This window comes from Rhinatrema bivittatum, chromosome 2 (assembly GCF_901001135.1).
Source record: "Rhinatrema bivittatum chromosome 2, aRhiBiv1.1, whole genome shotgun sequence".
Taxonomy (NCBI): domain Eukaryota; kingdom Metazoa; phylum Chordata; class Amphibia; order Gymnophiona; family Rhinatrematidae; genus Rhinatrema; species Rhinatrema bivittatum.
In genome coordinates this window covers 464,296,721-464,312,492 of record NC_042616.1, presented here as the reverse complement: position 1 = coordinate 464,312,492, position 15,772 = coordinate 464,296,721, and the positions used below count along the sequence as shown (strand labels likewise).

The window sequence follows — 15,772 nt, the reverse complement described above, 5'->3', positions numbered from 1 at the left end:
CAATTTCAATGTATAATCCACTGACACCAGATCTCTTTCTTGGGTGGTAATGCCTATGATAGAACATTGTATAACTACAGCAAGGGTTATTTTTCCCTATGTGCATCACTTTGTACTTATCCACGTTAAATTTCATCTGCCATTTGGAAGCCCAATCTTCCAATCTTCACAAGGTCCTCCTGCAATTTATCACAATCTGCTTGAGATTTAACAACTAATTGAAATAAGTCTGAAATTTCAATCATTAAAATAATTTGTTGCACCTGAAGACTAGAAGGTGGTCAATGTAACCCCAATATTTATAACACTTTCCACGATTTTTCCTGGCACTGAAGTCAGACTCACCGGTCTATAGTTTCCCATAACATCCATGGAGCCCTTTTTAAATAGCAGGATTACATTGGCCACCTTCTAGTCTTCAGGTACAACAGATGATTCTAATGATATACTGTTTCTGTCTCCAAAAAAAACCTAAGCCAAGACTTAGCTATCTTTTTCAACGACAAAATCTCCAAAATCATAGACTCCCTCAACTCTACATCAAACTTGCCTTTGCAAATGCAAACCTCAACAAATAACATCTCTCCCTGGTTCGAATTCAGACACATCTCCATTTTGGAAACTGAAAAAATGATTAAAAAAATCAACCCTGCATGACATGATTTAGACTCCATTCCCACTCGAGTTCTTAAGGAAATTGCTCATCCTTTAGCCCCAACAATTGCAGCAATCATCAACAAATCCCTAGAAGAAGGTGAGCTACCTCCCATGCTTAAAATTGCCACTATCACACCTCTTTTAAAGAAAAAATACCTCAACCCTGACGACCTTAACAATTACCGCCCAATTTCTAACCTACCCTTCTTTGCCAAATTGACTGAGAAGGCGGGTACTGAAACAACTCAATGATCATTTGGATGACAACAAAATCCTTTACCCCACCCAATTTGGTTTTAGGAAAAACCACAGCACTGAAACCCTCCTACTCAACCTTTCCAATACAATACTAAGAGGTCTTGACAACAAAAAAGGATATTTACTGATTCTTCTAGACCTCTCCGCAGCCTTCGATACGGTGGACCACAATTTGCTTATTTCTAGTCTGGAAACCATCGGTCTCGCTGAAAAAACCCTAAGTTGGTTTTCATCCTTCCTGAAAAATAGATTTTTCAGAGTCTCTTACAACAACTCTTCTTCAAATGCCATCCCCCTCAATACAGGTGTACCACAAGGATCAGCTCTCTCTCCCATTCTGTTTAACATTTACCTTATTCCGCTATGCCATCTCCTATCCAAACTTGATATTACCTATTACATGTACGCCGATGATATTCAAATTCTTATTCCAATTTCCTCCTCCATTGAAGATTCTATTCTATGCCTCACTCCTTGATTCAATCAGAAACAGGTTACTCCAGCTCAAATTATGCTTAAACACGAACAAAACCGAATGCATTCTAATTGCCAGAAATAATGTCAGACCAAAATTTCTCCCACCTTTCCAATTCGACAATACCACCATCCAACTCAAAGACAACGTTAAAGACTTGGGCTTCTGGATTGATAGCGATCTAAACTATAAAATACACATCTCTTCAAAAATAAAAGAAGGATTTCATAAATTACATGTAATCAAACACCTAAAACCTCTGCTTCACCCCCATGACTTCAAAACTGTCCTTCAAACCCTTATCTTCTCTGGTCTGGACTATTGCAATTCTCTACTAATTGGCTTACCTAAATCATCCCTAAGACCCTTACAACTTCTTCAGAATGCTGCTGCCAGAGTTCTGACGGGTAAAAGAAAATTTGATCATATCACACCCGTACTCAAGCAATTACAATGGCTCTCAATCGAACAAAGAATCAAATTTAAGATCCTCTCAACTTTACAGAAAGCAATATACAAAGCAGACTACACCGCACTTGATGACATCATTCATATCCAGTATTCTCCACGCACAAGATCAACTAGTAAACTACAGCTAGTGATTCCATCACTCCCTTATGCTAAACTCTCGTCCACCAGAAACAGAGCCATTTCTATCATCGGCCCAAAACTATGGAACTCCTTACCTCAGTTCCTCACCTCCCAAGAAAACCCAAAATCTTTTAAGAAAGAACTAAAAGCCTGGCTACTCTGCCAATCTCATACTGACAGCCTGCACAACAATCTCAAAACTTAATCCCACAGCTTCCCATATTTTGTCATTTATTCCCCCCCTCTGTCTAATCATCCTGTTTCCTACAGATATCTAAGACCATTTTATCATTATACTTGAACTCAGTCTATTTAATGTACCTATCCTTTGGTACATCTTATCTGGTTTATACTCATTGTGCTTATCCTCTGGGATACCTTGCCTTGTTCATATGTTTGACATGACAATTCTCAGATTGTTAAATGTTATTTTTCTTCAATGTCTTCAATAGTTTTATGTAACATGTTGTTATAATCTGTAAACCGGAGTGAAGGCTACTCTGCTCTACCTCGGTACATAAAAAAATGCTAAATAAAATAAATAAATATTTAAATTTCAGACCTATTTCAATTCATTTGTATTTTTTTTTAATTATTTCAGAACCCTGGGGTGTATGCCATCCGGTCCAGGTGATTTATTACTCTTCAGTTTGTCAATCTGGCCTACCACATCTTCCAAGTTCACTGTGATTTGGTTCAGTTCATTTGAATCATCACCCTTGAAAACCATCTTCGGAACAGGTATCTCCCTAACATCCTCCTCAGTAAACACCTAAGCAAAGAATTAATTTAGTCTTTCTGCAATGGCCTTATCTTCTCTAAGTGTCCCTTTAACCCCTCACTCAGGTAACGGTTCAACAGACTCTCTCGCAGGCTTTCTGCTTTGGATAGAGAAAGTTTATATTATGAAGTTTTACCTCTATGTCAACATCTTTTCAAATTCTCTTAGCCTGTCCTATCAATGACTTACATCCAAGGTTTGAATGAAGATCATTTGGCTAAAATAGCCTCTTTCACCTCACTTTTTAGCCATGTCAGCAATCGTGTGACCTTCCTTCCACTTTTCTTAATGCATGAAATACATCTGGACTGTGTTTCTAATTTATTTTTATAACAAATGTCCAAGCCTGCTGCACACTTCAGGGTTGTGTTTTGTTTTTTTTTAACATTTTTCTTATTTTATCAAAGTTTCCCTTTTGAAAGTTTAGCTCTAGAGCCATGGATTTACGTACTTACTGTCCCCTTCTCATCATTAATTCAAATTTGATCATATGATCACTAGTGCCAAGTGGTTCCACCACTAACACCTCTTTCACCAAATCCCATGTGCCACTGAGAATTAGATCTAAAATTGCTCCCTCTCTTATGGGTTCCTGAACCAACTGTTCCATTTATTCCATCGAGGAACTTTCTCTCTCTAGCATGCCCTGATGTTTCACTTACCCAGTCAATATTGGAGTAATTGAAAGAATTATTTTCCCCCTCAAACCAACAACTTACTAGGGAATATATTCAAGAGAATAGCCATCATATAATTAGGGACCTTTATTTTCAGTTTTTATTTTTTCACTGGAATTTATTAAATGTTTGTTACAACAAGAACAAAAATCATTTATCTGGAAATGTGTCATTTTTCCTCACTAATTTCTCTCATTTTTGGTATTTAAAAAAAACAAAAAACCCACCAATACAAACTCCCAGGGAAAATAAAATAAAAACTAAAAATGAAGTTTGTAAAGTTATCAACAGGCTCCATTTTTTTCTGTCTTGTTTTAACTCCGAAATATGCATGGATTGTAGTCCTGCTTTTATAGTGACATCTGAACTACAGAGGCATATGTAATGGGGTCAAATTAGGATTAGATCAACCTGTTCAGAAAAAATGGACCCATTTGGTAACCCTAGATGGTTGCCATGGGATACAAAGCATAAAATTGCAGACCATTAACTATTCAGCATTAACGTCCTAGTTGGAACAGGTAATATGCTGTTATCCTGTCATAATAGCCCTCATGCCTTTAAGTGTAGTAAAATGTAATTTAAGAGTGTATATTAAGGAATTTGTAACCCTTCCTCACCTCCAACAACTTGGGAACCAAATCAGTATGAACCACTATTTTTGCTTACATTTCAGCAATTTACAATACATGCAACAACCAAAGGGCCTTGTTCTAGCTATTTCTGAATAAATTACCCCCAAATTACTACAATCCAGTGTTTCTGAAAACTAGATATGATTATTTTCTAGAAAAGTTAGATATTGTCTGGATCCGGGCTTTTTTCCTGTGTCTCTTTGTAATGCGATGGGTTAAAAAGTGCTCTCAGAACAAACTTTATGCTGTCCTGTCACGTTTTGAACTTGGGAAACTTATTTTTCAAGCAAAAAAGCTGTGTAAACAGGGCTAAAGTAAGCTGCTGTGCAAGCTGGTTTGTGTCTGACCTAGTAGGAAGAGGGATGCATGGCCAGCAGTCCTCTCCTGAAACGGGAAGTTCTCAGGCTCCCTTGTCTGCAGGTACACTTGTTTACAAAGCTTGGGGTTCTCCAGTGCAAAGCCCAGAGCCTCACTTGTGCACTGAGGAGTGGCGCAGGATCTTTCACGTTGAAGCTGTGTGCTCCTGTTTTTCGTAACTGGGGTTCCCCGACCTGATGAGTGGCAGGATGCTGATTTGATATTTATAACAGTCACGGGAAATGAAATATGTGTGCTGTAAATAAAGCTGTACTTTTGTTACTGTATATCTTGTACCTTGTATGTGTGTGTGGTCTGCCTATCTCACATTCAGGCATCCTGTAACACTCTTAAAACCTTTATGAAAGCCTTTAAAAAAAAAACCAAAACAAAAGCCAAACCATAATAGATTACTTTCTTTCCATGTTCCTCCTAAGAGGACAGATAAAATTATAGCTTTTCTTCGGCAAGCTACACAAAATCAAGCAGATGCTCTTTAACTTATGTATTAATTATCACCCTGTTGGGTGTGGGGTGAGGAATCAGCTGTCAAGACACGCGAGCCTCAACGAGAAAAGCTCAACGCGGTGAGATCCAACAGTGCTCTCCCCCGCCCGGGCTGAACGATTCAGGCAGTGTAGACAGCGATGCCTCGAGCATGAGGCTCGCGGGCAGAGAGACTGTCAGTACTCAAACGCAAAAAAATACAATTAAAAAAAAAAAAAAACAACTCTTCCCTCGGCCTTCCTAACCCCAGCCAGAAAAAAAAAATGCACATCAACAATGAGACTGGCAGCAGGAGAAAAAAAATCCATCTGAAAGACGAGAGTAGATGTACAAGAGAAGAGGGAGAGTAAATACCAGCCAGCCTATAGTTAAGAGCTGGTAGAGAAATCATGGGTGCACCTGCTCCACGGTGCTTGTCAACAGGGGAGGAGAATCTGAGCGTGGCCCGGGCGGCTCGTACAATTCTCGGATCTCCCCTCTCTCACCGTCCCTCCCCTCTGTCACTTACTGAGGTTGCCGCTGGGTCCCGCCGCGGCTCCGGGCTCCCGATAGGCTCCGGCCAGGGCGGCTCCGGGCCCGGCGACGTGGGGGGCAGCTCCAGGAGGGGTCCCGCCGCTGCCCTGCAGCCGCTCGAAGTTGCCCGGGTTGGAGAAGTAATCGCGGAGGCGGGGCAGTTCGCGGCCGCACTCCTGCAGCTCGGTGTGCAGCTCCAGCGCCGTCAGCAGGTACTGATCCCGCAGCAACTGCGCCGCCAGCGCGTCCAGCGGCACCCGCGGAAAGTCCGCCGCCGCCCCGTCCCCCGGGGCCGTCGCTGCTCGCGGGCTCGGCAGCGGCGCGGCCGCCGCCTCCTGCAGCGGGGACAGAACCTGCACCGGCCGAGCCACCGCTGCCACCTCCTCCTCGTCGTCCTCTTCCTCTGCCCCGCCGCTGCTGTCCGCTTGCGACTGAGGCTCCGGCTCCTCCTCGGAGTCGCTCAGGAAGGGGTTCACGCCACCGCCCGCCGCCATTTTCCCCCCCAAGGACCCCCTTTCCCCCCGCGGGTGGGTGCAGGGAAGGAGAAAGGCAGCCGCCGCCCACCGCAGCAACAGCACTGACAGTCGAGCGACACCAGACGCCGCTTCCGCTGAGCGGCGACCTCTCGCGAGAAGCGCCGAGGCGCCGCTGTCATTCCCGCCGGCTCCCCCTCCGCGTTGCCATGGCGATTCTGCAGGAGAGACCGGAAAACGAAGGGGCAACGGTTCGAGAGTGTGGGCGCGCAGACTGAGGGATCTTTCCGTTGTATGAAAGCACTGTACTAATAGCGGGAGGGAATTACTGACTGGGTCTTGCATTTGACTTGTTATCCCTTGCTGTTAAAGTTGGAGACCTTTACTCTCATTTGTCTTCCGGGTGTGCGTGACCTCTTCTTTCTATTTGGCGATTAAAAAAAAAAAAAAGACTACAATTCCCAGCATGCGCCTGTTGCGGCGCGAGATCAGCGCTTGCTATCCCTGTTCGGAAGGGCTTCGAGCCGGCGCCGGTAGGTTGACCTACTTGGCGGGTGCAGTGACAGCGCCGTTCTGCTGCGCGCACGCGGAGAGAGAAAGTTGCTCCCTGGAGCGGAGGGAGTTTCGTGCCCATTGGTGGTGAGTGCCCGCGCATGGCTCCGCTCACTTCCTCGAAAGCTGATGGTGCAGGACGCTCTCAGCCAGGCTTGGTTTTACCCCGTTGCGCGCCACTGCCAGTAATGTTCTGTTTATCTGAAAGAAGGGCGTGTATGCTACGAGGGTAAAGAAGCCCGGACTGGATGGGTTTATCTCTGTTTAGGTGGCGTCATTTTAGAGTAAACTCCAGACTCTTTGCTGCAGCCTGAGTTGGCGTCGAGATGGGAGAGGTGTTCTAGTTCGTGTTTTAAAACATTATCTAAGTTTCTCGGGGGGGGGGGGGTAGTGTAGGTGTACTGAGTTTTTATTTTCTTTTTTTTTTTTTGTATAAACAATTTTTATTGAACAAACAGAATAAACAACCACACCGCCAGGGGGGGGGTTTACACTGCGCCTCCCCTGGCATCAATTCCATACAATATAATGAGATGTTCAAATAATAGCCACTTTTCTCCCCCCATTCCCCTACCCTCCACCCGCTGAATATGTAGAGTATGACCAAAATGAGTCCAGAAAGGTCTATTACATCCCACTATCCCCTTGTCAGCTATAATGTTGCACCCTCCCACTACCACCCATCCCTCCCTGCCCCCCACCTATCCCGCCCTACCTCCCCAGTATACTAAAATAATAAGTAAAAAATGTCACAAGTGGATGATGCTGTAGTTCTCCAACGCCTCAATGGTTAAGAATTAGGCTCCTCGCCCGATGTGGTAAAGCCTGTATGTAGTCATGCCATATCTGAAGAAACTTCCCACGCTGCTGCGGACATCCAGCTGACGCCATATGATCCATCTGCATCATGCGATGTAAATGAATCCTCCATGTCCAAAAAGAAGGTCCCTCTACCTCTTTCCAGGCAAGTAAGATACTCTTTTTCCCCACTGCAAATGCTTTTCGCAGAAACCAGCGAGTCCCAAATCCCCGGATTAAAGGTCGAGGAATACAATCAAAAAGAATCAGATAGGGAGAAAGAGACAGGCTGATATCCAACAATGTACTCAGATAGCCCACAATTCGTCCCCAAAAACGTTGAATCACCGGGCAAGCCCAAAAAACATGTGTGAAATTGCCCGGCATACAACGGCATCTAGAACAGTTAGCATCAGGTACCAACCCGGCATAATGTGCAACCTGTGGGGTAATATAAGCTCTGTATAACAACTTCACCTGCATTTCTCGATAGTACATATTAGTCGTAGTTCGGGTGATCGAGCGCATGCTGGACCGGAAGACCCCAATGGGCACTTGAAAGACCCCGTCCCGATTCCATCTGCTCACTGCTGTGGAAAACACATCTTTGTTTAAACCCTGGAGAAGACTCTGATAATAGCGAGACAGGGAAGGCACATGAGGGCTACTCAACTGAAAGAAAGTCTCGAGAGTTTGAAGTTGCGAGAGGGATTTAGATGTGTCTGGTAATGCTCTCCAATAATGGCTAATCTGTAGATACCCAAATAAATGAGTTCCTAATAGCCCATAAAGTGATTTAAGGTCAGTAAAGGAAAAAGGCGTCCCAGAAACATCGATCAAATGTCCCATTAACGTAATCCCTTTTCCTGCCCAATGGCGAAATATCGAATTCTGGGTGCCCGGAGTAAAATCTGGGTTTCCCCATATAGGGACCAAATAGGCACAACAGGCGGAGATACCCAGCTGTTTGGTCATCACCTGCCAAGCGAACCGTAATGGCGCTACAAGTGGGTCTTGCCGGACCGATAAAGCCAACTCCCGTTTAGGACACATGAGAACAAAATGAGGATCTAACGGGTCAAGTAATGTCTGATCAGCCAACAAAACTACCGAGGTAGAGGTCCCCAAAATCCAGTCTCGGACAATGCGCAAACTCGCCGCTACCGAATATCGATACAAATCAGGGACTCCCATCCCCCCAGATCCCCACTTGGATTTCAGCCAGCGCAACAAAATGCGTGCTTTTTTCCCCTTCCAAAGGAAGGTTCGCAGCAGAGTATCAAAACTCCCCAAATCTTTCCGCTTAATCAGGAAGGGAAAATTCTGTAATACGTATAACCATTTTGGCAAAATGATCAATTTGAACAAATTAATACGCCCACCTAAAGAAAGTGGGAGACCCCCCCACAAGGCCAATCTATCGCGCGTCATACCAAGCAATTTTGGGATGTTTAAGGAATATATCGTGGTCGGGTCTGTGGATATATAGATACCCAAATATTTAAAGGAACTCCCAGCCGCCTTTAAGGGGAAAGTCCCCTGCCAAGTCTCAATTAAGGTGGGCGGGTACCCCAAAGCCTCGGATTTATCCCAATTTATACGTAAGCCGGAGAAGGTTCCAAAGTCTCCAAATAAAGCCAGCAGAGTTGGCAGGGAGCGTTCCGGAGAGGTGAGGAAGACCAGGATATCATCTGCAAAAGCAGAATATTTGTAGATCTCTTTTGTCTTTTGGGTGTAAAACTGTATTCCCCGGATGGTTGAGGTGGCCTGCATCGCCAACAATAGGGGTTCTAAGGTGAGCAGAAATAAAAGAGGGGATAACGGACACCCTTGTCTGGTACCTCTATGTATAGAGAAGGAAGCAGATAACATGCCATTCACAGAAATCCGCGCTTGAGGGGCACTATAAAGTAATTGAATGGCTTGTAAAAAAAAACCCCTCGAACCCCATTTCCCTAAGAACTTGAAATAAAAACCCCCACTCCACCCTGTCAAAGGCTTTGTCAGCGTCCAGGCTTGCCATCAAAAAGGGAAAACCGGATCGTCGACATAATGTCATTGCCGCTGTTATCCAGCGAATATTAGTCAGGGCATACCTTTGTTTAACAAATCCCACTTGACCCGGTTTGACCAGGTTAGGTAGCAGAGCTCCCAAGCGGTCGGCTAATATAGTGGCGAGCAATTTATTATCTACATTTAACAGAGAGATGGGCCGGTAAGCCGTGGGCTCCAAAGAATCCTTTCCAGGTTTGGGGATGAGAGTCACGTGGGCCATATTACCATAGGGTGGGAACGAGCCCCGTTCCACTAGTTTCGAGAACACCTCTGGAAGGAAATTAGTGAGAGGTTGTACCAGACATTTGTAAAATTCGGAGCTAAAGCCATCTGGTCCTGGAGCTTTAAGTTTTTTTGCGTTTCGTATGGCTTTTCGCACTTCCTCCTGAGTGATAGGCTCATTGAGCCATCGTTGTTGCGCCACGGTAATCGAAGGAAGCGCTATCCGGGCGGAAAAATCCTCCCATCGATCCTGATTCCAAGTACCCGCTTGATAAAAAGTGGCAAAATAATCCTTAAAAGTTGCTAGGATATCGGGAGTACTATTAACTACCCGACCTGTCCCAGATTTCAGAGCCGAAATATGGCGTGACCCCCCCACTGACTTCACCAGAGAAGCTAACAATTTCCCAGTCCGATTCCCATATTGGTAAAGTTTAAAACGATAGTGCTGGACGCTTTTTTTTGCCCTTTGATGTAACAATGAGTTTATCTCAGCCTGTAAGGAGACATATAAAGTACGCTGTCTAGCAGAAGGAGTGGCTATTAAAGCTTTCTTTGCCTTTTGAAGCTGAGCGCTAAGCTGTAAAAGTCTACTGTCAACCGACTTCCTCCAATGTGCTACGTAGGAAATGATATCGCCCCTCAGGACCGTTTTAGCTGTATTCCAAAACAAAACAGGGTCTCCCAGATGCTGTGCATTATTGGTTGCGAAGTCCTCCCACCGTCCCCTAAGATACTCCTGAAAAGCCGTGTCCTCAGCTAAAAAGTATGGGTACCTCCATTGTCGCTCCCTCCGTTCAAGGGGGTTCGCCTGTAACTCCAGCCATATCGGAGCGTGATCGGATATTAAAACATCCCCAATCCCCGCTGATAGAACCTGAGAGAAGTAGGAAGCACTCACAAAAAAATAATCTATGCGAGATTGGGTCGCATGAGCTCGTGCGACATGTGAAAACTCTTTATCAAAAGGATGAAGCATTCTCCACGAGTCAATCAAATGAAGAGTGTTTTCCAGTGCCAGGAGATCCTTGCTAGGGGCCCCAGTATGAGGTATAGAGGAGATCCTATCCCATGCCGGGTCTTTCAAGGCATTAAAATCTCCTCCCACCACCAGATGCCGACCTACATAGGGGAGAAGCACCTGACGTAAATTTGCGTAAAAATTCGCCTGCTGGGAGTTGGGAGCGTAAACGCAGCAAAATACCAAGGGGGCGTGATAAAATTCTGCCTCCAATACCAGATATCTCCCATTGGGGTCCTGTAACACGTTAAACACTCGAAAGGGAATATTCTTCCGTACCAACAGCGCCACCCCCCCAGATCTGGAGGTTGTCGATGCAAAATACACCTCACCCACCCAGCCTTGCCTTAATTTGACATGTTCTTCGTCTGTTAGATGAGTTTCTTGGAGCATGACTATGTCTGCGGAATGTCGCCTCATGGCTTGTAATATCTTATATCTTTTGACAGGGGAATTTATGCCACATACATTCCAAGACACTATTTTAGGCCCTGAATTAACCATTCTCTAAAAGAAAAAATCGAGGAAGAACAGTATGTTCTTGTTGTGTATAGGGAGCTGGCCGTCCCAGCAGGACCAGGTCCCCCTCCGAATCGATCCACCCACTCGTGAATACAAAAATTAGCAATCCCCTTTCCCCATCCCCTAATACCACCAAGACATCATACTTCCTAAAACCCCCAGCTCCCACCCAGCCCCCCCCAGCCCTACACCCCTCCCCTTCCCTCCCAGCACAGCCATTCCCCCCGCCATAGCTATGCGTACAATAAACCCCCCCCATTGGATCACGTTTGACTTTAAACTCCCAACACCCCCTCCCCCATCCACCTCTGTCCTCGCCCCTCGTCCTCGGAAGCTGCTATATCTGGATGGATGCCCCCCAACAAATTTAAACAGAGGATTTGCAAGTAAGGATAAGAACGCCATACAATGAGGGAAAATAGAGAAAACGAAAAGAAGTATTCCAACTTAGCATTCTCTTCCATAGGTTACAAGAAAGAAGGTCAAACCCAGGTTTGGTAGGAAAACTGTATTTAAACAAGGTAATGCAACTGAAACCCCATAAGGGGTCCACTTCCTCTCAGCCAGCAAGCAGCATGCAGCGAATGATTAGCTTACAAAGGCCCACGGAAACGTCTTCTGTGACCAACAGCTCCAGGGAGGGACACAGCAGTTGTTAGGCCTTGATTTGGTGTGTTATCGGATGCCCAGCTGCAGTGCCACCCTAGGATCCCTTGTAGATGATCTGCCACAGGAGCATAGAAATCGACCAGGGCATCTATCTGCTCCCACTCAGTACAATTTAGAATGTCTGCTAACCAGAGAGGGAGCGTAGGAACATCCATCCGTTAGGAATTGAGCCCGATAATGGAAGCAATAGGAGCCCCCGTAGTATTATTTGTAATCGCTCTGCATTGTTCGTTGTAGTGACATTGTCATTTAATCTTACCAAGTCTTCAGTTATGATGCTGCATCGCCAAAGCATGCATTAGGCGGATACCCATCTATTCAAAACCTATTGACCAACAATAAACCAAGAAGAGACTTGTGCCTCTCAACAAAAACGTAAGCCTACTGGCAACGAAGGTCGGAACTGCACAAAAAAAAAACAAAAACTGGCCACTAACAGCCGCTCCAAACAGTAGGGCTTTTTTTTTTTTTTTTTTTTTCCCGTTGCCTGCACTTTTAATCATTGATCCGGCAGTCCCAGGGCGCTCAAGCCACCTAGAAGCAGGAAACAGAAAGCAACTTAGTTCTCCGGCAGTTGTACCGTGCCGCTAGAGCAAACCGCCATTACTCATGAGCCTGCAAATGTAGGCCAGACCCACGCCACAAATTAATCAGGGAGGGGGGGAAGAGCTGCTCGATTCCCGCTGTAGCCCTGCTATGTATTTTCGCAACTCCCCCACTTCCGTGAACCAGCGAGGCCCAGTCGGAGCCGCCACTCTCACCTTTGCCGGGTATACAATGACCGCCCGCTGGCCCAGATTGTGAAGCTGCGTGCACAAAGGTGCCATAGCTCGGCGCCGTGTGGACAGAGCGACCGAGAAGTCCTGAAATACCAAAATCTTCTGGCCTTCGAAGCACAGGGCCGTCCCCTTCCGCAGCGTTTGTAGTATTTCCATCTTGTGCACGTAGTTCAAAATCTTCGCGATGACGACGCGGGGTTTATCTGTTGGCGCTTTTTTGTTACCGAGACGGTGCGCTCGCTCGATCCGAAGAGGCCCACCCGTTTGACTGAGAGTTAACTCGGTGGAAAGCCAGCGTTCCAGGAAACGGGGCAAATCGTTGTCTGCCACAGATTCTGATAGGCCCACAAATCGCAAATTCGACCTACGTGACCTATTTTCCAGGTCCTCCAGGCGCTCCGTGTGGAGGGCCAGCTCCGTCTTCATCTTGTCCACATCGGACCGCGTGTCACGGAGGCCATCTTCCGCGTCTGATATCCTCTGCTCCACCTCGCTAAATCGCTTCTCGTAACCCGCCATGGAAGAGGTAAGATCTTCTATTTGGGTAGACAACTTTTGGAATTCCGGTTGTAAAGCCGCGACCACCGCCGCCTGCACCTCGGCCCAATTTGCCGGCACCTGGGATTCCAGAGCCCCGCCATCAGCCTCCATGTTGCTGTCAGGGGGTCTCTGTCGATCTTTAGGATTTTCTTTCTCCTTTTTTGCGAATCTGGTCGACATTTTTATCACTTTCGATTCCGAACCGTAAACGCTACTCGCACTTCGCAAAAGGGGGAAATTTGAGCCCGATTTTGAATGTGGATGGGGTTGGAAGCGTTTCCTAGGAGCTCCCGAGGAAAAGCTACATCCGCCTTCCCTCAAGGCGTCACCTTTTATTTTCTTTTATTTCCACATGACTACACAAGTTTTACATTTAAAAACAACGACAATGTCAGCAAGGTTGCCTCAGATCGGCTGTTCCATTCACTCTCGTTGCAACATTCTGCTCAGAAACACAGGAGCAAATATGAAAATAGAGCTGGAGACTGTTTTAAAATTCATATTCTGTTAGGACAGTGTTTCTCAATCCTCTCCTGGAGAGACACCTAACCCGTCAAATCCACAATGAATATGCATGAGAAAGATTTGCATTCATTGGAGACCCAGGGTATGCAAATCTATCTCATGCATACTCATTGTGGCAATACTGAAAATCTGATTGATTAGGTGTGCCTTCAGGAGAGGGTTGGAAAACAGCTCATCTAGAGCTCTTTTATTCAATGTCTTTCATCTCGTTTTCCCTAGCTGGAAATACCTTAATGCTTCTGATAGGTGAAGAAGTGTAAGTGGACTATAGAAGGAATAATTGAAACTTCTTGGTAAGAGATGGTCAATTCTGCTCTTCAGCCACAAACAGACCTGGTTTTCAGGATATCCACAATGAATATGTATAAAATAGATTTGCATTCACTGCCTGCATTATATGCAAATCTATTTCATGCATATTCATTGTGGATATCCTGAAAACCCGGCATATTTGTGGCTCTCGAGGACCAAAGTTGGCTACTCCTGCTCTTGGTGGTGCTACTGCTTACAAGATTTACACTTGTGCTGGTTCACTTTTCTTTTGTCTGCTACCATGTGCCCATTATATGTTGTGTTGATGCTGTTCCCATTTAAAAAGTGATTTTACTCCACTGCATTTTAGGGGGGTGATTATGTTTCCTTTTTCTTCTAATTCTCTTGGGAGTTAGTGTTTCCAAATGAGCCTGCTTTGTGCAAATCATGACAGAAATGAACCTAATTCTTAAGCCAGTGTTTGTTAGCTATGATCTCAGGCTCACAAATTTACTGCTATTACTCTTTTTAATACTTGCATTGTGCCAAACAGAGCTTCCCTCTGGTGTTCATAAGATGTAATACATATAGACTACATATCCAGGTGTGCTTGGGAATTCGTTTTAATAAAGTCAGTAGTGCCTAATATGATTGTGACTATTTCTATATATTTTTGCCACATTTTCTTGCTTTCTGATTGCATTTCTTAATACTTAAGGATCTTCTTTTTCTCCAGAGTAATTATTTGGTGTACTGACATGTCTATTAGCAAAGCTGTTTTTGTATTTTTCTCCTTTATCACAATATCTATTTTTCTTGTGCTAAGCTTTTTATCCGTTGGAATGGGAATGTCTCAGATAATCACAAATTCTTCATTCTCTGCAGATCTATCAGGATTGTGATCCCAGGGTTTTGCTTTTTTTTCTGGTACAATTAAATTATAATATTTACTCAGCTTCCAATGGATGAGCCATGCTATCTTGTTGTGCCTTTCTGTATGCAGGCCTTCTGACATCAATATGTCATACTCAGCAATAAGATGAGTAACCATTTCTAGTTTTCTGCTACAGAATCTGCATTTATCTGTTTTTCCATATATTTCTGTGCTTGCTGTGAACCTTCTTGTCTGCAGTTCACAACTCTTTAGCCATTCCTGTGTCAGGTTTTGGTTCACAGGTGATTGCTGAAGTAACTCTATTTTTGTATTTGCCATTGTATTTCTGCTTTAGCCAACTTTTTCCCCTTGTTTTACTGGTCTGACTCTTTAAAGTGTTTTTTCCTCTTGGTTTGCAAATTATTTTGCTGACTTAGATATAGTGGCTGTCACGGAGACATGATACATGGAAAACCATAACTAGGATATAGTTATACTGAGCTACAAACTATCCAGGAGGATAGGGTAGGAAAAAAGAGAGAAGTGACACTACATATACAAAATAATATTAAACCAACGGAATTGCAGGATTATGAGATGAGGCACTATAGGTTAATCTCAAAGAGGGAATGGAATATGTAGATACAATTGTGCTCATAAGTTTACATACCCCTGGTAGAATTTGTAAGATGTGTAGCATTTTAAGAAAGCATGAGTGATTAGACAAAGCACATGTCTGTTATTTTTAATGTATTTCAAACTAAACAATTGTATGCATCACAGAATAGCATAATCATTAAACAAACCATAGCAAAAAAAATAATAATAAACTGGTCCTGTTCAACAGTTTTCATACCCTTGAATATTTGGGCTGATAATATACACTTAAGTTGACACACAGAGGTTGAGATAACAATGAAGGAAGGGTTAGGTATTTATACCTGTGCCTTATTTGATTATAATTAGTGTCTATGTATAAATAATCAATGAGTTTCTTAGCTCTTGAAAATCCCTTGTGCATTTCACCCAGGGCTACACT

At 44.4% G+C, this 15,772-nt stretch overlaps 2 protein-coding genes across 9 annotated transcripts in view; one reads left to right on the top strand and one right to left on the bottom strand.

The window, feature by feature from the left end:
* Positions 1 to 6,256, bottom strand: part of RELCH (RAB11 binding and LisH domain, coiled-coil and HEAT repeat containing) — a 500,624-nt gene extending 494,368 nt beyond the window's left edge. For 6 of the 8 annotated variants that reach the window (XM_029590488.1, XM_029590489.1, XM_029590485.1 and 3 more), the window contains exon 1: positions 5,447 to 5,961. In XM_029590488.1, the coding sequence (XP_029446348.1) occupies positions 5,447 to 5,945 (499 nt within the window). In that variant the 5' untranslated portion in view covers positions 5,946 to 5,961. Of the gene's footprint in view, positions 1 to 5,446 lie in introns of all 8 variants that reach the window. The other 2 variants (XR_003854685.1, XM_029590486.1) reach the window with 2 other exon arrangements.
* A 118-nt stretch (positions 6,257 to 6,374) lies between these two features.
* PIGN (phosphatidylinositol glycan anchor biosynthesis class N) overlaps positions 6,375 to 15,772 on the top strand; it is a 535,187-nt gene continuing 525,789 nt past the window's right edge. The window contains 1 exon segment of the mRNA XM_029590493.1: positions 6,375 to 6,563. The gene's annotated coding sequence lies outside the window, so the exon portion shown is untranslated.